Here is a 26,057-nt window from a genome sequence, read left to right as displayed (position 1 = left end):
TTTTTAAGACTAATCAATTTCCAAAGCAATATTCCGCCACAATTTATCGTCGTAAATGTAAATGATAGTAGTATCATGTTAAAGCTAAAGACCTGCCTTTCTTGTGATAACCTATTGTTAATGTCATGAATGGATAAAGAATGAAGGGGAAGAAGTAAAGAGTTTGACAGGACTCGTGGGAAGGCAAGTTCGCGATGCATGAATTTTCTGCAATTGCTTCCGCTGCACACAAGTACGGGAGAACATTGACGAAGGGTTGACGCGTTTGTTGTACGAAAAATGGTCGTGATACTATGTAGAGTTAGATTAACATAAACGGGGTGCTGTCACCGATACTCGAGAGAGCACTCTTGGAACTGCGGACGCGAAAATTCGATGCTGCATGTAAATGTTGGTTCATTATATAAAAAATGGGAATGAAAAGCGCGGCTTTGGGAGCCAACACCACATCAGAGGACGAGGCGGAGCCAACGGGAATTCGGGCAGGAACGAAGCCCAATGAATTTTTACATATCTGTCAAATAACATCTGCGGCCCTTCGTTATACATTTCTTTGCAACATGTCAAGCACTCCTACTCTAAATTCATCAGGCACTGCTAATAACACTCAAGTCAGTGTCAATGAACGCAGCAAAAGCATTTCTCGAGGAGCAAGTCCAATCGGCAATGACAAGACATCTCGAGAACTTGGCGGAAATCACAAGAAACATGTATCTTTTGAGGCAGGCGCATTGGAAGGTGCGTTGATTAGTAGTTAGAGCGCTAGAGGATTTAAAGAAGCATATCAACCTCAGTAACACTAATTTTTTGTTTGTTGTTGTTTGTTTATTCTTTTAAGTCGTGGTGCAACAAACTAGAGTTTAGAGATGGCGACACCGTCACTGAAGCCAAACTTGTTGCTTTCTTGAAAGAAGTAGTGGCCAAAGGTAACATCAAAAACAAGAAAGGTAAGCTCCCAGACGGCAAATCCAAGCGCTTGGGTAAAGAAGCACTACAGGCTTATGCCAAGGCAGTTATAGCATTACAAGCTGTGCAAGCCAGTGTCCTTGGAAATATGCACCCACCAGCCCGAGGAACGATTGTCAAGAACTTCTTGAGCGATTACGACCGGGAAAATGCAGTGCGTAAAAGAAAAAAGTACGAGGACCCGTGGCATAAACACACTCAACGACGGATATACGTTGGATGAGCTAAAGCTCGTTTCACGCTATCAAATTGGACGTAATACGCCTCATCATTTGCGCAACCGACTGGATTTATTGCTGGGCCATGCGATACTAGGTCGAGGACCAAGCGTATTATGCAGCTGTTAGATTTGTTCTGTACCGAATTCAAGGTTGAAGACCCGACCAAGTGTATTGCTCTGGTTACCACTATGGATAAGGGCAAGACCAATCAGCATGGAAGAGTCGAGTACGGAGCTGCCATCAGACACCGCTGTGCAGAAGTTTGTCCCATTGGGGCTTTGGCATTCCACCTTTTTTGCCGCTGGCATATTGAAAACGAAGAGTTCCCGGATTTCACATCATGCAGACATTGGTACGACATACACGTCTAGAAGGGTGCCAACCGTATACGAGCTATCACTTACAATACGCAAAGAGATGGGTATCAAGAACCGCTCCGAGCTGTTGGTATTTGATCAAGCAAAATAACGCACATCAATCGCGGTAGTGTTCTGAGGTCGATCACTGAACAAGATGTTTCTGACAGTGATCAACGTCGAATTGGACGGTGGGGTTCAGACACGATTATCGGATGCTACTTGACAAGTCTTCCGAAGCCAGCGATTCGTGCTTTAGCTGGTTTCTATGCTAAAAAAGCTGGTGCATTTTGGTTACCAAGGGCCAAAATCGATCCGCCACAGAGCTTGCAACAAAACGTTTTTCCTGATATCGAGTACTGGGAAAACAAGTTCGAGACGAGAACTGTCCAGAACGATCTCGCAAGTCCATACTTTTTGGAATTCTTAAAATTTTTGAGGATTGTTTTTATTCAGGTATATATGTAGCTACTATTTATTATATCATATTGCATAAAGCACAACTTCAAGGCGAGATCCCTAAAGTATTTCTGATATCATATACCATTATTTTAGGACTCTGTGGTTCTGAAAAAGCTTCATCCAACCCATTTCTTGTGGGCCCACGCCATATTTGACGATCCGCTATACAAACAGTATGAATTGGACATGTTGCGTTATCTAGCAAAGAACCAGCGAAGAAGAAGAGCCGTTAGGTATACAAATCGAAAGGGCTATGTCACATTTAACGGAACTACTACGATCTTCATTCGGAAACATCAACAGCGACATCAGTGGGATCAGAAGCGATATTAAGGCTCTTGGAATGTCACAGCGACAAGGTTTTACCAGTACCCTATAAGCTGTTGACTCCATTTTTCCAACCCGTTTGTACCTCTCCCGCAATCCGCCGAATATGGCCCCCCGTACAGAAGTTGACGTCGCAAGCAACGAGATCCTTCAAGTTGATCATCAAACTGCCACAACTGGCGATGTGCTCCCATTGGAAACTGCATCTTTGGCATCGCCGTCACCGCCTCCACAAAGCTTTAAGCTTAACAGAAAGCTTCTAACTGTCATCGATGTCTGGCGCGAGTACACCATCGGAATTGCTGGGCAGCCTTCAGTTCAATTTCTGGAAGAAGGAATCCCACGGAGTCGAGGTTTTTTTTGCCGGAGAAAACTGATATTTGAAGAAGTCGAGCGGATAGCATGAGAAAGCTATATATCAACCACTGATGCTGCAAGCCAGCTGGAAGACAAACGTCGTGATTTCGGGATCAGAATAGACAAATTGGGAAAAGAAATCAAGCGTCGGAGAACCGAGGAGTAAGATACATAGAATGATCCATAGATTATTGAATAAAGTTGTCACCTATTATACAAGTTAAAATTTTATTGTGATTCGAGAAATACATAATATGTGCAAAAGAAGCAATCAGTACCATAAGAACGGGTTAATTTACAATGCCTCTACCTACTGTACGTTGAAAAGTTGTTTTCCATGAGAAGCTTTGGTTTCTTTATATACCAGTCTTTGTCTCTTAGTTGTTCAAATGTAGGTTCAATCCACATATATCAGACCATCTGTATTAGGCTAACATATATAGGGGACAAATTAACATAGCATAAGATTGTAACACTTTCTATATGGAATGGCCACTACTGATTCTATATGATAATACTTAAAGATATAATTTGACATATTTCGTAGTGAATTTAATGAAAGTGAGTACTGGTCAAGTGCATCACGTTGTGCGCTGTAGTATGCAAACCAAAATTACTGAGAGTGTTATCCTCCCAGTAAGGAGGATAATGATACCCGACGAAGGGTTATGGTGACGCATCAAAGTTGAGAGGCTAAATCAATATGCAGCTACTGCACTCAATGTAATGGTAACACTGCTCGAAAGAAAGAGTATGTAGCAATTTGACGAGGTATACAACGCTAATATTTACCTAGGGCGAAGAGATTTTATAAGGTTTAGTTGTATGCCATGGCTGTTAAAGGACCAACCTGGCCTAAGCTCCTGCCCCTCAATGTGACACCTGATTATATAGACGTGAAATATCATGCGTAAAAAAGGTACATCTCGGATTTTGCGTATGACTATTGCAATTGCGTTACCGTCGACAGTGACGATAATGAAGTCCACGAAGTCATCGCTGAAAGATCAGTACTCTGACGCGTTCGTTCTGTGTGATCAGTTTTATGAAAACCAGTTGAAGTGGTCGTTTTTTCAAAGTACAGCAAGTTGGAGTTTTTTAATTTTTCCCAATTTTCAGCGTGGGTCTTAAGCTCAGCCAGATTGTTCAAACTTGGGTCTCAGACCCGACAATAAAGTACCCACATGTGTATTTACACCAGCAAGATCTTCTAAAAGACCTTTTGTATGGGAATGCTTCAAAGTCGACTAATGTAACGACCACATATACCAGGTGTTATCTTGGATTTGTATGATATGTATTAACAGGAAAGTATGTAAACACCAAGCTAAACTCTGAGCGGCACTAGTAGTATACGCATACGTATATTCCAAAGGATCGTTAATATGTTCTCTGAAGGCACTTGCTCCGTGTATAGATGATGATCTGTAGTGTAGCATTAATTATAACTTAGAGACGAACCTGCTGCATAAAATCATGTTTAATGAATTGCCATTGCATATTTTCATTCATTTTCGTATTCTACATAGATCTACAGTACAGTAACATAATTCTATAGGAAGGGGTATACTATCACTGTCATGTAGATTTGTATGAGTTCCTTCAGTTCTCAATCAGACATAATGCATAGAAGTTTTTTTTTAGATATATATAATAAAAAAAAGAGATAGCATTATATCTAATAGATTGCTTCAAACTTTGTTGATTTAGATGCTTCTTCTGTTGAATGATACATATGGTTTATTCGTTTTGTGTACGTCAAATTATCACTCCTGCACGGTATTTATGGTAGTTCAAGATCAATGCTTTTGTTGGATCTTATGTATTTCAACCCACCATCCGTGATATTTGGCAAGCCCATCAAACAGAGGTCTCTCAAGCTTTGAATTTTGCTGATATACCGAAGAGCTTCATCGCCAATATCATCAATATTGTACAAGGACATGGTTTGGATGCAGGAAGGATCTTGATCATCTGCAAGAGCTCTAGCAAACGCTTCAAAGATTGTTGGATGGATAACCAAGCTGTCGAGATAGATAGTTTCAAGCAATCTGACGGAAGCAAGAGATTCCAATATCGCTTGATTGATTTCCCAGTTGTTGTCAGCCAACTTGACCAACTGTAGACTGCACATATCTTCTTTTTGTGCAAACGCGCGAAACATAGAAATCATTCCGTCTTCGATAAGTCCTGATACGTCGCAAATCGCCAATTCTTCTATACACTCCAATTGAGGCACAGTTTGGAATATGGTAATGTCCAAAAAACTGCAGCTGTTGAATTCTAGCGTTTCCAACACTGGAGATCGTAACAGTATGGCGGTAACCGTACCGGTTAACAAAGGGCCGAAAGAAATCGTCAAGCTGCGTAAGTTGCCAAATGAAATATTATTGGCGAAAAGTGGGTCCCATCGTGCCAGTATAGTTTCATGTCCTTGAACCGCTGCACCTGATACTTTTGGGAAGGTAAAATCCAGCGCCTCTAGTGTGGAAGCATTGTCGGATAGTAAATGCACCGGTCCATCATTTACAGTCCTCTCACTGTTTAGGTTAAGGACCAGATAATGCACACCACTTGGCTGGTCGTCTTTGTCATTAGAGAGCTGTGTTGATGGTGCCTTTTGCGCGATTCCGTACGCAGCGTCTTTAGAATCGTTAATCGCCAGACTGTACAATGACGGGTATGCTGTCCTGATGATATTGATAATCGACGTGTCGCAGTAATTGACGTCCAAGTGATGCACATTTGGGCAGCAATGCAGTATTTTTTCCAACAGAGTGATGCCCATCATATTAAAGTGTAATTGCAGATCAACCAGCTTGTTGACAGGCATCGATGGAATGCCGCCGAGTGCTTCTGCTTTAAAAACGATTTGATGTTGATGGCAAACGAGCTTTGTCAGGTTCTTGCATGTTGAAAGAACTACCCCAAGCGGCAGCACAGGTACAGTAGGAGCGAGCGTGACAAACTGTAGTTCTTTCAGGGTATTTCTGACTTGTGATAAGGCGATCATAGTTCGAAAATGGTCTTTAAAATGGCAATGGTCTATAAACAAAATGAAAAGACGGGTTGACAAAATTGACCGAAATCTTGATTATGCAGTAGCTCATTTCAATTCCAGAAAAGGATGCAGGGTGATAAAAGCAGTATAGTTGCATAGAAACTTACAAAGTCGTAATGTATCGAGCTTTGTATAATCGCCATCCATGATATTTAGAAAGACCTGGTCGCTCTGGTCACTTGACAACTGGAGTAAACTCATAATCTGTACATGGTGGCTGACGTGAGGTAGAGCAGCGGCCACCTGTCTTATCTCGTTCCCGAGGAGACATACGTTCATCCACGGTTTTCGGTTCGCGGCTATGTAGTTGCGCCAAGTACGAGACACACTTGATCCTTGAGCCAAAGTTTCTTGAGGCAAATACTCCATGATGTGATATATTAGATCGCACGGTATACGTGTGGTAAAGTCAGAGCGTTGGTCAAGTTTCGCACTTGCCGCATCGTATTTGTCTTGCATCATGGCACGTTCTGCTTCGAATTGCTCGCCGGATAAAGCGTCGATTCCTTGCCGATATACGGTCATTGCAGCTTTGTACTGGCTTCTGAGAGAGTAGAGCGAGCCTGCGCGCAAATAGCCAACGGCTAAGGTTGGCGCATAGACCATTAGTTTTTGCGCATCCTCGAAACCTTTGTCAATTTGAATTGTCGATCCATAGGCTGCTGCGCGAAAATTAAGTAATGCGATTGCGTTGGTGAACATGTTTGTAAAGTTTACGGTAGCTGACTCGATCGCGTTATGAAAGTCCCTGTTTTCGATTTGTTGTACGCAGGATGAGAAAGCTTCAATACTGGTGTCATTTGGAGTATAGAATCCTTCGAAATGTCTTGGAGTAGTGTCTGAGTTGGTCGCTTGTCGCTTGTTTTGTCCGTGGACACAGTCAGTGGAGTTTCTTCGTTTTGACATGGTTGTTGGTCAAGGTACAAAAAGGAGGCCTTTTTATCGGCTGCGTGAAAATGCGTTGTTCTCCCTCCGCCGCGGACTGCAGTAGGCATAAAACAAGACATATCATAGGTTTCAGTACTGCCAATAAAGAATACATCGAAACAGATAGCTCTGACGTGGTATTACCCGCATTACTTACATCCCTTACTGAAGACGTATGAAACCACGCGTTAAATGATCATGGCGACCAGTTACTCATTTTCTCCTGATGAATGGCTGTTGCTGTATCTACACCACAGGTAGCTTTGATGCCAAGCATACTTTAATCGTTTGTCTGTTTTGGAAGGTTTAGCCACATAAACTCCTTGTTGCCCTTTCAACTTGTTGCTCACCCTCTGTTTTTGGACTTTCCGGCGTATATGAGATAACACGCCGTTTTAGCATCATGACTGCCTTTAGCGATTAGGAGAAGCAAAGCGCAGTAGATATTTCTGCGGCTGGGCATCACCGATATTTACATGTTATTGTTTATTTATCATATCGAGTGCAATAAGGTTTGAAGCGCTCTTTTATTTGGAAAAGAACACATCTTGCAAAAGTAAAAACACAAAAAGTGTGTCTCCAAAACAAAAACAAGAGCGCCGTGCTGACAGGAGTATATTTAAGAAAGTCAATCAGGCTGTACGTACGTACGCAACTTTATTAGATTACAGGGAATAGTCAAATAAAGCAGCGATAATGTAAATGTTTGTTATCCACAGTAACCTTTTATCTCTTTGTTTTCAACTCTCACGGCCACCACACATATTATCGCTATCTTTGAAAAAATCAACTAGATTTTTAGTCTCTGCTCCCGAACTAAGAACACTGTGTACCAAGAATTAAAGGGCTGGGTATGTGCATGTTTTTGCTTTGCTACAGCTATCACAGACATAGAGCAGCAGAGCGTGATGCATGGAATGCATATCAATGCAAGCTGTTGCCATAAAATTTAAGCAGTCTCAATGCCGATAGCAGTTGTTTGATGTACTTAATAGCCAGATATGCATGGATTCTGTTGTTCTGAAAATTTCTAACAAGTATAAAACGTATGGTATATATAACGCACAACAACCCGGGTAACCCAGCCTAGGCCATTCCTATCTGCATGCATTCTCTTTCTCGTATGTTAAGGTTATACTATATATTTTTATATATGTAGGTTTCTGTTGCTTCTCGTGATGGTTATTATAGTAAACCTAATTATCCAGTTGAGCTTCTTCCTCCAAGAAATCTTCTTCCACATCCAAATCGTCGTCCTCCATCTCCTCCTCAACACCAGCCTCCTGATATTGTTGGTATCTAATCAAAAGTGCAGAGTAAGAAACATTACATGTGCATAGTAATAGCAGCAGCAGCAGCATCAACAGTGAGATATGAGAAGAAAAAGGAGAAGAGTTAGGTTGCATGTAATGCGCCATTTTCAGTAACTTACTCAGAAACAAGATCGTTCATGTTGGACTCTGCCTCGGTAAACTCCATTTCGTCCATGCCCTCACCGGTGTACCAGTGCATGAAAGCCTTGCGACGGAACATGGCAGTAAATTGTTCATTGACACGTTTAAACAACTCCTGGATCGCCGTGCTGTTGCCAATGAATGTGCCGGACATCTTCAAGCCGACAGGTGGAATATCACACAACGACGTCTTGACCGAGTTGGGAATCCACTCAACAAAATAGGACGAGTTCTTTTGCTGGACAGCCAACATTTGATTCTCGACTTCCTTGGTAGACAATCGGCCACGGAAGATGGTAGCGACAGTCAGGTAACGGCCATGTCGAGGGTCGGATGCAGCCATCATGTTACGTGCATCAAACATTTGAGCTGTCAGTTCGGGCACCGACAGACTGCGATACTGCTGCGATGCAAATGCAGTCAAGGGCGCAAAGCCGACCATGAAGAAATGCAGACGTGGGAAGGGTACCATGTTGACAAACAGCTTCCGAAGATCCGAGTTGAGCTGTCCAGGGAAGCGCAAGCTTGTAGAGACACCGGACATGACAGCCGATACGAGCTGATTGAGCTCTCCATAGGCCGGGTTGGTCAATTTCAAAGTGCGGAAACAGATATCGTACAGGGCCTCATTGTCGATACAGAATGTGGCATCACAGTTCTCGACCAGCTGGTGGACAGTTAACACGGCATTGTAAGGCTCGACAACAGTGTCGGATACCTTGGGCGAAGGTACGACAGAGTAAGTGCACAGCATACGATCTGGATACTCTTCACGAATCTTGGACAGGAGCAACGAGCCCAAGCCGGAGCCAGTACCGCCGCCCAAAGAATGCGCCAGCTGAAATCCTTGCAGGCAATCTGTGTGTTCTGCTTCCTTGCGGATAATGTCCAAGACAGACTCGACTAGTTCGGCGCCCTCGGTGTAGTAGCCTTTGGCCCACGAGTTGCCTGCACCAGACTGTGCATGCACAAAGTTGTCGGGTCGAAACAGCTTACCGTATCGACTGCTTCTGATCGCATCCATGGTGGCAGGCTCCAAGTCAACAAGCACCGATCGCGGTACGTATTTTCCCGTAGAGCCTTCGTTGTAGTACACATTGATCCGTTCGAGCTGCAAGTCATTATCGCCGGCGTACGCGCCAGTTTCATCGATGCCATGTTCTTGGCTAATGTTTTCCCAGAACTTTTGGCCAATCTGCAGTTCATTTGGGGATAGTAACGTGGCTGAGTGACCTTTTCTTCTTTTATGGCTCAAGATCGTAAGCAAAGAAAAACACTTACTTGATTGCCACATTGTCCTTTAGTAAGAGAAAAAAAGGCAGTAAGACCATGCATACGTTAAGCTAAATATGTTCTTTTCGTCATAGACTTGAGATTGGGTAAACCTGTTCTTCTTACCGGCCTGCACGTGGATGATTTCTCTCATGTTTAGACGAGTTAGAAAAGCGAAAAAGAAAAAAGAAAATGATGCATAGTTTGGAGTTTTATATGCAGTAGCGCTACCATTTTTGGAAGAGCGTGTCGCCCTGTCATCGATGGGTGCACAAAAACACTAAACTTTCTAGTTTGCTTATTTCGTTCTTCTCCAAAGGATTTTATGCATCACCCCCTCTCCGCGATGACACTGCCTGCGCTGCTCGCTCCTCTATGTTTCACAGCCCATGTTTTCTCATATAACTGCATTTGACTCATGACAAAGAGCTTGCTGAGAAATCATGTGCCGTTGTTATAACGGCGAGAAAGAAGCAATAGCGGGTACATACTATGAAGGGGGGCCGCACATGGAGCATTGCACGGAAACCCCCTTGCTACTTTTAACTCCTTTGGGAGGGGTCAAGAGTTGGCATATGGGACGTACATATCGTGGGTTGTACAGATCAACCTGCTTCTGTCTTCCTCTAAAATTTGATCCTGTTGGCGGCAGACTACTGTTATACGACGTATATAATCAGGACACGACTTTTTTATGTCTCAAAAGCGACAAGCTAAAACTTTTCATGCAACAATCACACGCGAATGGCTCATCCTCCCTGTTAGGTCGAGAATATGCATCTACTTGTACTATTATAGCAAGTATACGCCACAAAGTAGTTTGATAAATTAGCTACTTGTCTTTTTTCTTTCTTCGCCACTGCTATGACGAGCGCTCACTATATTTGACAGTGTGGACAATTTCATCTTCATCCCTAATACCATTCCAGTTACCTTACCGATTCATAAAAGAAAAACACATTTTTCCTTCGATGTGTTATAATAACCGAGCATGTATGTGTTTTGTATAGAAGACGATAAAAGAGAACGGTTGTATTGGTAAAATTACTGCTGCCAGCATAATACATTTGTTATATCGCATCAATCGTAAGAGGAATGAGCTAGAAGTAGATACTGTAACGAATGAGAAACGGTGCATATATAGATTTGATCTGTAGGGGAATAATCGATGCATTAACATAAGCGACAGTACATATCGTAATCATTGTAAGTATTTGTAAAAAAAACTGCTTCAATTCGTATTCTCACAGTGTCGTTTTACTATAACTGGCCTTGGTCGACGGCGATGTGTATTCATTGATACTGCCTGTGACAAGGAGGGATAGAGTGTGAGAAAACTGGCACGCTGGCATATATCCACACTCGCCATAAACAAATGTCATCTGGTACCAGGATCTTCTACGAGCAATGAAAACTTCGCATTGCATTGTAATATCCGTTATTTATGGATGCTACCAAACGATTTCTTTATGTTGCATCCATCTGATACAGTACAATGATCCCCCGTTAAGATCACCCTCGAATAAATTCAGCCCTCAGTTGCAGCAGCCCTATTGAAGGGACTTTAGAAGAAAGAAAGCATATAGTTTCTATAAAAACTCGCCCTCACTTTTATTAACCCTCATAAGCTTCAACCTTCTGAGAACCCCCTTTGAGGTTTATCTTAACGGGGGACCGCTGTACATAGAAGAAGAAATAGATAGCTCCTACATAAAGGGCGACATTGCTCTTCATGTATTTTGCATCAGCGACATTATCACCGTACTGTACGTATGACATTACATGCTTTTGAGTATACGTTATGTACATATACTTCTCGGAAACAGGGCACTGCTTCTACAAACTAATCTTGTTGCGGTTCTTGTTTGTATGCAGTCCCGATCTCGGATATTCCATTTAACCAGTGCTGAGGTGGTGCACATAAAATTCGGCTTTATGCCGTTGCTTCCCAATATAGCATGGAGAAAATGTCCTATACCCAAAAGAGATGACCCAACAAATCCAACCGGTAAGCTTTTTTTTTAAAACTTGGTCGTTCCCATACGTATTTTATAGTAATATAGTATCATATTTCAAGTTATAAGTACCCTACTCCAGCAATGTTTCTATCTACTACTGGTGTACTGCTTTCTGCTACTCCTCTACATGACGGGTTTATATATATTTTGTGTATATTCATTGATTTTACAGATGCAAACATACAAACAGAATTTAATAGTCAGTAGTATAGATTCCTAACTTTTTTTAAATTCCTAGCGAAAAGATGATGACAACTGAGAACCTCAGATCTAACTCTAAGTGATGAAAGTATATTATAAAGGATCGTTATTTTACAGTATGCATATTTTTCGGGTGCGCCTTACTGCTTCATGGCTGCTGTGCTTTACATAGCAAGTACGTATGTCGTGCATACACCATTCATATCTTTCTATAAAAAACGACAAGTGATCAAGAGAACAGCAAGAGGAAAAATGAAGAATACAGCAAATGTTAAGAATGCGTATCTACAGCAACAGGCCGCTATATCTACCACCCTTGTTCCTCTTTCATACTTGAAAATCGAATGTACGTACTCACGGCTCAATTTATGCCTACACATACAAGATTTGTTCGTTATTTGGAGCCCGGAAATAGCTCTTTTAGACCATCTCTTATATTACGCTTATGCGACGAGCAATGGGCCAATATCATTTGCCTGCGGCACTCTCTCGTACTACTGCTACCAGAAGACTGTAATGGCACTATATTACAATGAGAGATTCAAAAAAAAATTGACATGCTACCATGTAATCAGCAGGGTGATATAATTTTCGGTCGATTAATGGTCATAATATGCGAATGGTAGCAGTAGCGCGGTAGATAGCCAAGTTACAGAGAGAAAGAAGAAATGAGCTCACCGTCATCAAAACTAGATTATGGTACCAGAAAACCTTCCCACACATAACCTGGCAAACTCTTATATGATCACCAGCATGAATATATCAACCAATTTAACTGATTCGGAATTGGACTTACGAGGGAGGAGCTTTCTTTACGTATCATTGATCTCAAGATAAAGCTATGATGGCAGTGGTGATGGTATCGTGGTGTGGTGAAAGGGTAGCTTTCAATGAACAAAATTTCATATATACGTACTACCCGTTATCTCTCATGATCATCAAAGTTAAAATAGTACCAATGGCGGTTATGCAAAGAAGGAAAAGTTTTCGAGGGATATTTGGGGGTGGTCCGTGAGCACTAATTGGTAGGTTCCAGCCCCGTTCTCGATGTAAACTCTCACAGATAACGGTTGCGCAAAACACACCGTAGTTTATATAGTAAAGGCTGCGTTTGTTGCATTTTCAAGTAGTATTTTGCATCAGCAGTGCCACTGAGAGTCGATTACTTGTTTAGTAACCGTGTATATTCTCAGCCTATTCCGTGTTGCTATAAACACTATGCTTGCTACTATCTGCTGTACCATTTATTGGCTTGAACAACGACGTTTACACAAGAAGATTCCCAATGGAGCTTGAAAGATACACTACTGATAGTAAGTATGATAGACTAATGAAATACCATTACCACCAGCAGCATGCGAAGATTAAATCTAGATAAGCAAACTAGCAACAACAGACAAGTCTTGCCTATATTTGCATTAAGCAAGGCTTATAAATAGACGATCTTGCTAAGTAGCAGTAGTGCTGTATGTACAACACAGATACACTCATACCACAATACACAAAAAAGAAAAGGCCCCGTCCGCTCTCGTCACTCATTCCCATGAGTTGTCAATATAATAAAAGTTTATGTTCAATCCAGAAAGTCGTCGTTGTATAAACCCCCAATGGGCTTTCCCATATGGAGTTATCCAGGGAATGCATCCAAGTTGGCCAGTCTAGTGTTAGTATTGCTACTGATAAGAAAAAGACTGGTGGGGGGTCTCCGCAGATTTGCATGTACTGTAGCAACCCTATTTGTTCTGGCCGCAAAACTTTATTCGTTGCTTGTATCACGCATAATCTCTCTTCACTAATGTGTAAGATGGTATGTTGTTTGAAGCAATTGAACTCAATGACTGGGTTACGTTACTTTGGTCTCCCCCCAAAGATCTCTTTATGAGGAAGAATGTGTGTGGGGTAGAATTCTTTAACGTTTTGCCGTATACACACTTTATCAATTTGTAATCAACAACTATGCTTTTAAAGAGGGTTAGTAATGGGTGCGCATACACAGCGCGAAAATAAAGCGTTGAACAAAACGCCGGATGAAAGATTCCGAGCCAAAAGAAAAAGCGCGAACAGCAAAACTTGTCACTCCCAAAAGAGTACCCGTATCGATTTTTTTTTTAGAATGGATGTCTTTTTATATACTAGCAGCACTTACTCCGCTCTGCCAAAAGACAAGAAGAAAGAAACAGGTTTTCACCAGCTTATGAAGCGAGCGGAAAGGTGAAAAGAAGAAGAAGCTCTTGTATGCGCAAAAGGATGGTCGTTTTTATACAAACTTTGCATCCGCTAACATGTGAAAAAGAATGGTTGCCTTGAGTATGCAAATGCTTCTTTCGGCGGAATTAGCCGGGAATGTGAGTGTGTTCGAAGCCAGAGAAGTGTGGTCTGGTATTAAAGAGCAGCGTGCTCATAGTATTGTTGCTCTTGTGTTCTGCGAAAGGAACCGGGTCCTTTTTTCTCGAGCGTGAGAATAGGCCGCGTGCTAAATAAGGTTGGTTCCGCTTGTGCTCGTCATCCATATTGTATGCGTTTCTCGGAGGTGTGCATGCGGTTTTTAGGAAACGAACGTGGCTGCCATAATTTTGTTACGTGAATATCTATCACGACTGCCAGCCGTCCGTTATTAGTAGCGATGTGACTTTTTGACATAGAAAGAGAAGTTCTGATAATCATGCTGTGCTAGAAAATGGAAGAAGCATCTGTGGTTTCAAATGATATCTGTCGGGCAGCCAGCCACCAAATGCGTCGTTCTGACCAAACCTTCCTCCTTCAAGACTGTTACACTCATATCTTCTGCTCTGCTACTGTGTAGCAGGAGCCACTAGGCAGTATATAGCTTAGCCCGGTTCTTGTTAAATGACCTTTGCAGGGACGGTGGACAGACAGGATAAAAAGATAGAGGGTGACACAGACCGCCAAATGTCGGGATCTCTTTTGCGATCAGACCAACGCGTCGTTACACGTCTTGTTGTTTGGCAACCATTATCAGTCATGGATCAACAATTGGATGGGGATCGCTGGTCTTCATTCCCACACTTTTTTTTATACATCCTTGTCTTTTGCTGTGCTTCTAGGCTTGTCTCTTCCCACCCCCCTTTGAATAATAGCAGGACCGCAATGATAATAAAATTAACGTGCCCCCCCTTTGTTTTCTACTCGCAGCACGTACAGCACTTAGTAAACTCGCCTAAACTATTAGGTAAATACTAGCCCGCTTTACCTATCGGCTAATGCAATTGATACATGTTGGCCGAAACACTCATGTCGCTTTCGACAACAACCCTATATATAGTCAATGACATTTCCGCCCCTTGATATTCAGTCTCACCCAACTTTCCTCCCTGGCCATTTATCTCGCTTCTTCTTCTTCTTTTCTTACTTTCTCTTTTATCTACACGTACACCGCTCGACATGACCGGTAAACAGCAAAAGCAGCAACGTCCATCACCCGATCTTTCGTCATCGCCCACACGTACTATAAGTGATGCTACCAAGATGGGTCTCATGAACGTTGCTCACGGCGACGCTTTGTTTATACCTGAAGCCGATCCTTTCATGACTGATAAATCACCTGTCTTGTCGTCCATGCCATCTCCCATCACCACTTCTTACGACAGTAGCAGCAGCACGCCCTTGACATCCTCGCCAAAATCAACGTTTTTCTTGTCATCCCCGACTTCATCACCTTGCGATAATGGACGACAGCACCAGCACCATCATCATCGGTCATCATCACGTCAATCGTCCATTTCAAACGTAGGATCCCGGTTTTTCATAAGTTTTTCCATCCTGGAAGAAAAAAAGGGGATTTAGAAAATCGTGGCGCTCAATTTTCTTTTTGCTTTTATTGTAGAACAACAACAACAACGGCGACGGCTCGTCAATATCGTGTCACACCAATCTGCTGTTGGACGATGAAACGTATTTCCAGCTATCCGAATACCTTGCTCAAAGCTCCCCTTCTTCTGATTACGACAACAGTACTACGGGCAGTATCGATAGCCACAATCGGTAAATGGACCCTTTCCCCGACTACTCGCTCCAAGCCACCCTCGTAGCCACAGTTGGTTAGAGGAACATGTATGCAGGTTGGAAGAAACAAAATTAAACTGACAATACTTGTTGTTGTTTACTTGTTCTAGCCTATCATTGACGGAATCACCAGCAGCACCAGCAGCAGCACTAAATATGGACGGGTAAAGTGTTACAGAAAATACAAATAAATTTTTGGGAGAGTTTGTGCGCTTTAGTAATAATCAGGATTAACCTTAGTCGTTCTTCGTGTGTTTATAATACTATTAAAGACTTCAGATCCGTGTGATCGGCGCCCCAGACAAGTCGCGCGTGGAAACCCAAACCCGTCTGTGCATCCAATTGTTGACTACGAAGGGAACCAAGGTTTCATCTTGGCCTTATCTCAAGCTGCCAGAGCACCTGTTGGCTCGATCAAGATTAAAGCGCAGTGCACAACGATCATCGTCGTCGTCATCTCCATCGTCGTCAGCGCCAACGTCCCCTTCTTCCTCAACTACGCTGTTAGCCAGTGATGGTCGAACGCTGTTATCGGATGAATCATCCAAAGTAATATATCTCGATGCCAAAGTGGTCTGTGCCAGTCAACCCGACCAGCCCGTTAAAGTGTGCTCCGGTTGTATCCAGCGCGAGGTAAATGCTAAATTTAAACCAAAGCAAACCGTGCTACTATGTGGGGGAGAGGGAGAAGGAGGAGTGAAGGGACCAGAACCTATTTGAAACATGAAGCTTACATAACCCTTATAAATGTGGTCTTTATTTGACAGCGTAAACGAGCGGAAAGATCTAAAAACGGAGCAAATCAGCACAAAAACAACAGCGACCGCCTGCGATTGATTATTGACGATATCCCTGAACAGGATCGTATCTTGCTTTTCAATTGTGGGCCCATGGTCAACTTTAGCTCGGGCGATGCCATTCTCCCCACAAGAATTACGTGCTATTGCCGTCACCATAATGAGAAAGTGGGCTTTTGGTAAGTTAAAGTGACCATCCTTCACTCAACAGCAGTATCATGTCATGTTGACAAAAAATATGGCATTTAGTGTGCAATTTACAATGAAGACCGATAATGGCGATATCATTGCAACGGGAATGTCCCCACCCATTTTAATTACAGACGACCATAAAAGTACTCGCCAAAAGAGCCGCAAGCGAGATAGGAGCGCTTTCGAAACAGCCTCATTACCATCATTATCAATGTCCTCCAGCAACAAAAGCAATAGCACCACCGGCAGTAGCAACACAAACAAACCCGCACGAAGATTGCCTCCACCTGGATTAAGCACAGCAGTGGCTCCCGTGACCCCAGCAACATCCCGCCGAGGGTCCTTAACACTCGCGGCAGCAATGGAGAATATGCCGTCTATGGATGCAGCCGATCCAAGTGATTTTTCTATTCTGGACAATAGCACCACAATTACTACCGCATTTGACTCGTCGTCCTTGCCCACACCCGGTGAGGAGCGTAACCCGTTCGGTAACCCGCTATCTTTCTTTCCGCCTATTACAACTGCAACCGCTGCTACCAGTACCTCCTCTGCTCCCTCACCATCAGCAGTAGCACTTCACCATGCACTAGCACCACCATCCTCATCGACATCGTCAACGACCGCGAGTCCTGTGCTGAACCCGCTCGAGCATCGGCTACTATTACCACCACAACCACCACTACCACCAGCAATGTCGGAGCAATACGTGGCTCCCGAAAACCTGTCCTCAACTCGGACGCCACAGCTCGAGCGCCTTGTCCCTGCACAAGGTCCTACTTATGGTGGATGTGAGGTGACTGTATTGGGAGCCAACTTTTACAGGGGCCTCACGTGCCTCTTTGGTGAGCATCAAGCTACGACCATCTTTTGGAATGCAAACACGCTGGTATGTCTCCTGCCTCCCGCAGCCCACCCGGGACCAGTGGTAGTCTCGTTTAAGCAGCACTCGCTCGTGTTGGACGGCCAGGATGTGCCCCTGTTCACCTACTACGACGCCAACGATCAGGCCCTATTAGAATTGGCGTTGCAAGTCGTCGGGCTGAAGACGACGGGCAAGCTACTAGATGCCAAACAAATTGCGATGCGGATCGTTCAGGGTGGAGACAACAGTCCACTTTATCTACATAACCACAATAATGGTAGCGGCGCTACTAACAATGATGCTGCAGGTACCTCGGATCATGATGCCGAGGATGACGATGACAATACCACTACCACGTTGGAGGACACGGTCATTCAAGCGCTCGATACATATCGAGTCACAACCAATGAACTGCTACATGCGACAAACGACGGCGGTCATACACTGCTTCACCTGGCAGTTTGGATGGGATATACTCGACTGGCTTGCAAAATAGCAATTATGTGTCACGAGGAGGCGCTCAATGTCTGTGACCGGAACGGATATACGCCACTGTCTCTTGCTCGGATCAAGGGAAATACAGCCATCATCCAAGATATTATCCTGGCACGTTCTATGGTCTCCAAGCGCAGGCGCACAACAACATCCGCAGTGAATGATATGATGCTGTTCCCCATCATGCGCCGTTTTTATCCATCGTCCTCACTGCTAGCAGTGTCACAGTCGCAGGCAAATGGCAAGAACAACAAAAAGGTTCAGAATGGCAAGAACTGCTTTGACACCCTTTGGCCATCTACTACGTTTCAAAGCATTAGTATGCTAGCATAGCAGCCTTCACTGCTCGCAGCACGACACATTATTACACATATTGCATTTTTCTTCTTGTTTCTATACATCTCTGACACATTCACACACACGATCATGCCCTCATTCATCATGTATATCACCACTACCATTACCAGCAGCCCACAAAATCCCATGAGCAATAACGACCGGCTACTGAAAACCACAAGCAAGTCATTTGCTGTTGTCGATGATGATACCCCTGCCCCATCTTCTCAACATTTTTGATCAAACAGTACTACTACCACTATTACTACTTTATAAGAAAAATTGTCATTTTGTGTACATACTGAGCCCTTTGTTTTATCAACCCCCACGCACACAAATTCCTACACCAGTCGTTTTTCTTCCATTTTCCATATCAGCTACGCAGGCACTCAGCACGACAACACACGCACACACGCATACATGCATACATTTTAAGTTTTACTTTTGCAATTTTTTTTTATATGCCGTCAAAAAATTCTATATATAAAGCTCAAGTCCTTTTCCAATGTTTCATGCTATCTTTACTTTCTTTCTCTCTTTTATCACTGCAATAACAGCTTCTATATGATTTTAACCACTATTAAGATGTCTCAACCAACAACAGGAACCAATATCCTTCGTAACAAACAGCATAGAAAACAACAGTTGTCCAGCGACCAATATTGTGCTCAATGCAAAAAGTCTTTTACAAGACGACGTGATCGGTCCCGGCATGAAAACTCTGTGCATTTACGACAAGAACGATTTCAATGTAGTCTTTGCACAAAAACATTCACACGTAAAGACTCTAGAGTTCGGCACGAGAATCAATGCAATAAAGCAGCATTTCATTTATCCTCTTCGCCCTCTGGCTCCCCCTCCTTCTCCGCAGCCGGCATCAAGAACAAACAAGAACACCACCATCCATCGCCACCATTATCAATAGGAGGACAGAAGCCATTGCATGTTAGCACCGACAACCATTGTTGTAATGACAGAAGTAGCAGTAGTATAAGCAACAAGGACGACGTCAAGGAACGAATAAAATTGCCACCCATACAACAGAAGATGGAATCGATGGCTACAATGATGGATATCGATGATTATGACAGGAACTCATCTAGTAACAGTACGGAGGGTAATATTTTTACCTATAAAACTGCTGCTACAACTACTCCTAGTAATATGTCCCCACCCATTGGCGACGATAGCCCACCCATGTCAATAAAGTCTTCGTCTTTATGAGAATCATAAAACACTTAATACTGTGTTCACTATAAACTGCCTTTAAAAGTGGAGTAAGGTTTGGGGGCGAGCGGCGGCTTGTTCATTTTTCAAATCCCTTGACAAGAACAAAGCCATAGAGAAAAGAATGTTGCATTTCACATACTGGGCTTAGCTACGTAAATGGCTTATTTTTTCCCGCCTGAAGAAACAAGACACGTTTTTCTGTCCTTCTTCATTTGACACTTTGGGGTTTTAATTTTGTTTGCGTTACATAATAAGCCAGTATCATCATGCCCATTTTTTTTCATTTGGGTGCAGCGCAGCAGAAATACCAAATGCTTGTCGTGGAAGTAACAAAATCAGAGAGTAACAGAACGCTATAAGTACCATTTTTATCATCACTATATGCACCTTGTGCAGCATGTTTTTTTTTCGAATAGATATCGTATGCGTTCTCAAACTTGATTACTGTAAAGGCTGTGGCTGATGATACTGGCGCCGCCGCCGCATGCATATCCCCTAAACCACCCTGCTTCTTTTTCTATGATATAATAGAGTCCTTAAACATCATCGATAACTTCAGGAAATTCGATTGTAAATGGTAGTACATAAACTGTTAAGTTAAAAGCACGTGGTAATAGTGAAACTTCGACAAACGAAAGGGATAGCCGGCAACGCCCGAGTTCTTCAATTGCCTTTATCGCTGCTCTTATTTGCGGCATGGTAATGTAAATAAATATATGTTCTTCTAAAACGGAAACTTTGTTTTTTGTATGACAATGCAGTATGATGTATCAAATCATAGATACAAGAGTGGCGTCGGCACACTAATGATACAAATTGACATAGGATTGGATCAATCATGACAAAGAGTAATTTTGATACTACTACGTATGATAGCTCGATTTCTTCGGTCATCGTTATGATCACCACCTCAATTATCTGTTTTAAGCAAAGAATCTCTTTTTATTATTATAGGTCTCCCATGATTTACAGAGAAAAGTGAGAGCGATGGGGATGTGTTTTGTGTGTGTGGCTACGCATTTTTCAATGTCTTTTTTGGTCATAGGTTGATTAGCACAATTTTTTTTATAAACATGACATTTCTATCAGCAGACCAATGATGTTCCACCCGGAGAATATAGCAATATTGCCTCACATTGAAAAGCTTGGCATTGATGGTGTTATGTATATTAGAGAGGAAAGTATTAGAACTGACTGCGGATTTGAATTGCACGACCGGACGGCGTCGGCGTCGGCGCCGGCAAGAAATAAAGTATGGCAACAAATACACATCAACAAAACCCTCCTTTGCCTATTCTTGATGCTTCTGGTCCTTCACAACCAATAATGACTAGGCAAGCAGAAAAGAAAAGTCGCAGATCTAGAAGATCCAGTCCCCGTCATGAACCCGACCATAACGAGTGGTGTTACTACTGTATAATTGTCATCTAACACATCGTATTTATTTACCGGTATTTTCGTACGTAGGTTCCAACTTTGAAAATTGAAGCTGCGAGTAGGAATATGATTGTGTCCCCTTTGCAGAATACACTATACGGTGCAGTGCTACTTCATTGTTGAGCATTGTATTTATCTTTCAAAGATTTAGGAGCATCCATATTTAAATAATAACATCTTTTCACTTGCTTTTTGTAACGATAATACGTATCCTGTCGCACAATAAGAAGCAAGATGAAGGGTGAAGAGAGTAGCTGTATAGTATCGGCAAAAGAGAGTGAGCGAGTGACGTGTGTATATAGCAACCCCTCATCATCTTATCCTATCTTTCTTAGCATGTTTGTTGCAGCTATGTAGTGAATAGACAACAAGATACTAGTCAATTTTCATCGTGTCTTACCGCCATCCCAATTCATTCAGAGCCACCATGCAACTGCGGCCGCTACTACAAGAGGTGTAACCTGTCAAATAGGCTACTATCTGCTGTTGTAGTCAACTTCGATTCATCCGCCTCGTCGTTCGTGGCAGTTACAATTCCTCACTTTCTTTCTTAACAAAAGATGAAAAGACGCCATCGCGTAGATTCAAGTAACAATATCAAAATAAAAAACAACAATTCAAAGATAGTGAGCTTTCTGATAATAAGTGAATTAATTTTAACTCGTCCCAAAACAAGTGTGTACAGTGGTACTATTGAAGGAGCATCTTCTTGTCAAGGGATTGTTGACTTTTCACCTGTAATTGACATTATAGCAAAAGTGAGAGTCCAGAATGATAGGGTACATGGCTATGAGCTGCTACACGTTCAATTATAAGCGATAACATTGTATTCTGCTCAAAGATGATACACGCATTGTCTGCTACAACACTACCACGATGTTGTTATCTGCGGTGGAGCTGTAAATGCCCGCATTGCGTCGAAGTCCCGGTGACATTATAGAGCGAATCAAATTTGAGATCAATGCCTGCTGTACCTAAAAAAAATGCACACGCGTGTCGAGGGTGCTTGTCACTGTCTTTAGCCTTTTTGGTTTTTTCCTCAACTTACATACACACACACAATGGAGATACCAGCTGATATAAAGTACATTGCACCCTATATTCAACGTGGTCAAGAGCTTAGTGAAAGAGATCCTATCGTTTCTTACTATGGTATTGTCTCGGTCTAACAAAATATACTTTGAACAGTAACAGTAATGGGAACTCCCACTTTTCCTCTTTATCACTTAAGCTCATTTTCCTTATATTTATAGCTCAATATTATGCGGTGAAAATGGCCATTAGCAAAGGTCCGAGTAACAAAGAAACCAATGCGTACTTGTCACAGCTTTTGGATAAATTGGAGCAGGTAATTCTAGGAAAATAGAAGCAACGCATACACACAACCTTTAGCTTGATATGAGGAGAGAGGGGGAAGGAGCCAAGCTTAAGTTCTTATTAAATCTTGGCAGATCATTTATAAATGAGGGAGAATGAGATATTAACATATATTCTTGTTCTACATTAGGTGAAAACAGCCCTTGGCGCCAATAATGAAGCTATCACCAGCGATTTGGTGGGCTATGCACATCTTGAAAACTTTGCACTCAAAGTGTTTCTCAATGCTGACAATGAAGACCGCAGTGGAAAGGCGTCCAAGTAAGTGGATGGGTTGAAGAACTGGATGATGTGTGGAGGAAGGCGAGAGAAAAGGGATGGAAGCACGCGTTAAATGCAAAGGGGTTCTGATTATCGTTTTGCTTTACCAAAGGAAAACCGCCAAGACTTTCTTGGCAGCGTCCATCTTCTTGGAACTTTTGAAAACGTTTGATGATTTAGATCCAGAGGTATGAATAAGTGAAACACGCTGTGTAGGGAACTGGGAAAAGCTGTACTGAAAGACTGGTATGAGCGACAGTAAGAAGTTTCACACAACACATATTTGATAGATCGAGGCAAAGATTAAGTACGCAAAATGGAAGGCTGCTGATATCATGAAGGCCCTCCGGGAAGGTCGTACACCCACACCGGGCGCACCTGGTGAGCAGCAACAAGAAGATGAAGAAATGGCGTTGGATAAAGACATGCCCGCACAACCTCCTGCCTCGATATCCGAATTTCCTAGTCCACCTTCGAACTTTACAGCGCCTTTACCCGGTAATGCTTCTGCTGAACTGCCTCCAAACTTTACGCCTCCGCCACCCGCCTCCGCCACACCATCCTCGCCTGGTCAACCTTCTTCTTCTACTACTATGTCGCAACACCCTTCTCCCCCTCCTGCTGCTACTTCACCGCCCGTCACGCCCAGTAACAGTACGCTTCCACATGTGCCTCCACCCACAACATCTACACCGCCTCCACCTGTCGTACAGCAAAAACAACAACCGCCACCGCCACAACCTGTTGCAGCTCCTGCACCTGTACAAACATCAACATCTGCAGGTACTTCAGATACACCCATGCTCGACCCTGGCAGTGTTGCGGCCGCACAGAAACATGCCAAATGGGCCATCAGTGCTCTTAATTATGACGATATCAAGACAGCCCGCACTCAGTTATTGACAGCGTTGAACGATCTTGGATATAATCAGCAAAATAACTTTGGATACTAAAAGTGGAAGAAGTTCACTAGTAAAAAATTAAATTGGAATGTTTTGGAGGTTGGAGGGAAAAGTTTTATTATTGAGCACGACTGGAAACGGTTTTGCACAATTTGGAAAGGTTATTGGACCATTTCTCCATTGTTTCATATTTCACAGTGTCCGTAGATCTACATATCACACAGATTAACAATAAATCATACATATACCACTTTACGCTATTTATTACTTTACCTTTGCTCAAGTTCAAGTCGTTGGTTGACTTGATCGATTCGACCAGATATCTTTTCATCCAATATCAAAGCTATCAGTAGTTCCTCAACTTCTTCGACCGCGATGTTGAGTTGCTATGGTATTACATTGATGAGGAAAAGGAAGGGTTGGGCGCTAATTAGCCAATTATCTCAGGATGGTGTGCTGTCTTTGGTTGTTTAAGAAGAAATATGATTGTCTATTACCTTTGCCATAAACGCAAGCTCTATCCGAGTATAGGGCTTGATAAGCTTAACGAGAACTTGCTTCCGAATGTTTGCCAGAACATCGTCAATGTAAGCGCGGATAAAAGAGTCACCCATGATGGCTTGACGATTACTTTTCAAGATACGCTCGAATTCCCGGATATCTTTTCTTTGGAAAGCGCTCACTAGGTTAGTCATGGCAACAATTTCTCGATCGTTCTTGTATGGCTTGGTTTCTTGTGAGTCGAACGGGTTGATCTGTGATTCGGTCAACATATTCGCAAGTACCAAATATCTGTTTGTGTAGGCTGACCTTCAGTATATGCTTGAACAGTACAACCTTGGACATATACAAAAATTTGTGTAGGGATCACTTACTTAAGTACTTGAATACGTTGTGGACTTCCAGCTTCATCATAGTTTTTGAAGGATTCGAAGAAATCTGTTTGTGCCATATCCCACTCCTCTGTTTATTTTCAAACAAAAATCATGCTCATAACGCATCAGTACATCCCTACTTGATCTTTGCTAGCAAATATAGATGATTTTGGTTGGAATCAGTCCAAACTTACTTTCACCCATATGCATTTTACCACCACATTCACGGATAACACCCATGATCCGAGGATGTGGAATAGCCGACTTGACATTCAGACATTGTTGATAGAGTTCCTATATAGGATACATCAATTACTTATTTTTTTTTCTTGATACGACAACGTGCCAATATAGACACCGAGCCTTTACAAACCTTTAGTTTCTTGCTGTTTTTTGTTTCTGTGTGCATTTGGATTTCGAGTGCAAGCACTTCAAGAAGATGTGTGCCTTTTCTTTGGTAGTCTGTGCCGTCACCACTCTCACATGCCTTGCGCAACTCGCGTAAGATCTAGAATGTCCCTTTGTTGTCAGTAGCTCAGAGTGGGGGTTTGTTTCCTCATGATAGTATAAGAGAGAGAGAAATAGGAGCATCTTTTTACCTTTTGTAATCGGCCATATTCCTTGCGATCCAGATAAAGTTTGGCCAGTTTTAAATTGGTCTTGACCCACAGACGCTAGATAGGACGGATAGCCGGTGATTAGCTTTCTACTTCCCCATCCCCTAATTTCTCAGTCGAAAATGTAATGTACCTCATTGTTCATCTCCTGCAGCGCATCCAACGAGATCTGATAAAACTGCTCTACAAAGGCCATATTGTCTGAAGTTGACACGTAATCCAAGATATTGCTGATACTTTTTTCGCTATAATTGCGGGTGACAGCCGATTTGGTATACGTAAGAAGTTGCTTGTAGTATTTTAAAGTCTAAACAAGCCAAAAGCCCAAAAAGTTATGAGGCGAATCATCACTTTTGTGCATACGAGGTTCAAGATGATAACACGTACGTCGTCTGGCTTATTCAGATGAAATGATATCTTGGCCATCTGTTTGAGTGATTTAAAGCCCCTAATATCAATGTGTTATACGTGTGTGTCTCAGGCCCAAATTGAAGGTACGTGTGCTTTCTTTGTGTGTGTTTGTGTGAGAGCACATACCAATCCCCTTTTTCTTCCTCAGCATCAACGACACCTTGAAACTCGGTGATTGCGCCCTCGGGATCGTCCTCCTTGCGGGCTAACAACATTTAGAATGAATGTGAGACACATTCATATTAAAGCAATTCCTCGTCTAAATCCATCGTTCCATTCGAATGAGATTTGTCCTTTCTACTCCAGTTTCAACTATACCTTTCGCATTATAATATCGATTTTCTAAGTCGGCATCGGGTTCGTCGTCGTCGTCGTCTTCGTACTCGAAGTCATAATCCTGAAGAGAAAAAGGAATTCCAAGTTCCTTTATTTAGTACCTTTTTCCCCGTCTTTCTCCACTGTTGAAGCTTTCTATACAGTTTCCTTTTTCCTAAACTAGCTACTTGCCCCTTCGTCATCTTCAAGCATAAAATCGTCGTCGCTCATGGTTGGATAGAAAGTGTGGCGCGCAAAAGAATGAAAATGTGAAGGAGGTGTTGTAAGTTCGCGCAGCTTCG

At 42.6% G+C, this 26,057-nt stretch overlaps 7 protein-coding genes across 7 annotated transcripts; 4 read left to right on the top strand and 3 right to left on the bottom strand.

Moving 5' to 3' along the window:
• Nucleotides 1-4,150: 4,150 nt before the first annotated feature.
• BDB00DRAFT_829835 (uncharacterized protein) lies at nt 4,151-6,671 on the bottom strand. Its single transcript, XM_053123983.1, has 2 exons — nt 5,858-6,671; nt 4,151-5,734 (listed from the first exon to the last, which is right to left on the bottom strand). Exons 1-2 carry the CDS (start codon nt 6,654-6,656, stop codon nt 4,473-4,475), a joined length of 2,061 nt encoding a protein of 686 aa, XP_052978298.1. The 5' UTR covers nt 6,657-6,671; the 3' UTR covers nt 4,151-4,472.
• Nucleotides 6,672-7,795: 1,124 nt separating this feature from the next.
• BDB00DRAFT_929941 (tubulin beta-1 chain) lies at nt 7,796-9,594 on the bottom strand. Its single transcript, XM_053128987.1, has 4 exons — nt 9,530-9,594; nt 9,413-9,429; nt 8,110-9,326; nt 7,796-7,976 (listed from the first exon to the last, which is right to left on the bottom strand). The coding sequence occupies exons 1-4, from the start codon at nt 9,555-9,557 to the stop codon at nt 7,874-7,876; spliced, it is 1,365 nt and encodes a 454-aa protein (XP_052978297.1). The 5' UTR covers nt 9,558-9,594; the 3' UTR covers nt 7,796-7,873.
• Nucleotides 9,595-11,440: 1,846 nt separating this feature from the next.
• BDB00DRAFT_829829 (uncharacterized protein) lies at nt 11,441-12,526 on the top strand. Its single transcript, XM_053123982.1, has 3 exons — nt 11,441-12,182; nt 12,301-12,358; nt 12,419-12,526. Exons 1-3 carry the CDS (start codon nt 11,773-11,775, stop codon nt 12,446-12,448), a joined length of 498 nt encoding a protein of 165 aa, XP_052978296.1. The 5' UTR covers nt 11,441-11,772; the 3' UTR covers nt 12,449-12,526.
• A 2,498-nt stretch (nt 12,527-15,024) lies between these two features.
• Nucleotides 15,025-18,327, top strand: BDB00DRAFT_873684 (uncharacterized protein; the record flags this gene model as incomplete). Its single annotated transcript, XM_053127125.1, has 6 exons — nt 15,025-15,369; nt 15,467-15,624; nt 15,756-15,809; nt 15,918-16,278; nt 16,413-16,621; nt 16,692-18,327. 6 exons carry the CDS (start codon nt 15,025-15,027, stop codon nt 18,325-18,327), a joined length of 2,763 nt encoding a protein of 920 aa, XP_052978295.1.
• Nucleotides 18,328-18,845: 518 nt separating this feature from the next.
• Nucleotides 18,846-19,567, top strand: BDB00DRAFT_829813 (uncharacterized protein). Its single transcript, XM_053123981.1, has one exon. The coding sequence runs from the start codon at nt 18,895-18,897 to the stop codon at nt 19,552-19,554; it is 660 nt and encodes a 219-aa protein (XP_052978294.1). The 5' UTR covers nt 18,846-18,894; the 3' UTR covers nt 19,555-19,567.
• A 2,491-nt stretch (nt 19,568-22,058) lies between these two features.
• On the top strand, nt 22,059-23,588 carry BDB00DRAFT_766022 (Vta1 like-domain-containing protein; the record flags this gene model as incomplete). Its single annotated transcript, XM_053119559.1, has 6 exons — nt 22,059-22,149; nt 22,251-22,345; nt 22,505-22,635; nt 22,748-22,823; nt 22,926-23,047; nt 23,102-23,588. The coding sequence occupies 6 exons, from the start codon at nt 22,059-22,061 to the stop codon at nt 23,586-23,588; spliced, it is 1,002 nt and encodes a 333-aa protein (XP_052978293.1).
• Nucleotides 23,589-23,621: 33 nt separating this feature from the next.
• Nucleotides 23,622-26,057, bottom strand: BDB00DRAFT_457902 (PCI domain-containing protein). The gene is made up of 12 exons (XM_053117456.1): nt 25,948-26,057; nt 25,759-25,837; nt 25,567-25,645; nt 25,417-25,477; nt 25,163-25,336; nt 25,012-25,086; nt 24,786-24,920; nt 24,607-24,706; nt 24,413-24,500; nt 24,035-24,329; nt 23,811-23,923; nt 23,622-23,746 (listed from the first exon to the last, which is right to left on the bottom strand). The coding sequence occupies exons 1-12, from the start codon at nt 25,984-25,986 to the stop codon at nt 23,656-23,658; spliced, it is 1,329 nt and encodes a 442-aa protein (XP_052978292.1). The 5' UTR covers nt 25,987-26,057; the 3' UTR covers nt 23,622-23,655.

The sequence above is a fragment of the Zychaea mexicana genome (genome assembly GCF_025766255.1).
Source record: "Zychaea mexicana strain RSA 1403 chromosome Unknown BDB00scaffold_51, whole genome shotgun sequence".
In the NCBI taxonomy this organism is placed as follows: domain Eukaryota; kingdom Fungi; phylum Mucoromycota; class Mucoromycetes; order Mucorales; family Lichtheimiaceae; genus Zychaea; species Zychaea mexicana.
The sequence above is the reverse complement of the archived record's forward strand: the minus strand, read 5'-3'. Positions and strand labels throughout refer to the sequence as shown.

Excerpts from the sequence above, each read along its gene's own strand:
- BDB00DRAFT_829835 (XM_053123983.1), bottom strand. The coding sequence starts at position 6,656 with ATGTCAAAACGAAGAAACTCCACTGACTGTGTCCACGGACAAAACAAG. Across the intron at positions 5,735-5,857 it reads GCTCGATACATTACGACTTT|ACCATTGCCATTTTAAAGAC; the intron begins GTAAGTTTCTAT and ends TTTTGTTTATAG.
- BDB00DRAFT_929941 (XM_053128987.1), bottom strand. The coding sequence starts at position 9,557 with ATGAGAGAAATCATCCACGTGCAGGCCG. Across the intron at positions 7,977-8,109 it reads ATGAACGATCTTGTTTCTGA|ATACCAACAATATCAGGAGG; the intron begins GTAAGTTACTGA and ends ACTTTTGATTAG.
- BDB00DRAFT_829829 (XM_053123982.1), top strand. The coding sequence starts at position 11,773 with ATGGCTGCTGTGCTTTACATAGCAAGTACGTATGTCGTGCATACACCA. Across the intron at positions 12,183-12,300 it reads TTCAAAAAAAAATTGACATG|CGTCATCAAAACTAGATTAT; the intron begins CTACCATGTAAT and ends AAATGAGCTCAC. Across the intron at positions 12,359-12,418 it reads CACACATAACCTGGCAAACT|GAGGGAGGAGCTTTCTTTAC; the intron begins CTTATATGATCA and ends AATTGGACTTAC.
- BDB00DRAFT_829813 (XM_053123981.1), top strand. The coding sequence starts at position 18,895 with ATGATTTTAACCACTATTAAGATGTCTCAACCAACAACAGGAACCAAT.
- BDB00DRAFT_457902 (XM_053117456.1), bottom strand. The coding sequence starts at position 25,986 with ATGAGCGACGACGATTTTATGCTTGAAGATGACGAAGGG. Across the intron at positions 25,337-25,416 it reads ATCTGAATAAGCCAGACGAC|ACTTTAAAATACTACAAGCA; the intron begins GTACGTGTTATC and ends TGGCTTGTTTAG. Across the intron at positions 24,707-24,785 it reads AAAACAGCAAGAAACTAAAG|GAACTCTATCAACAATGTCT; the intron begins GTTTGTAAAGGC and ends TATCCTATATAG.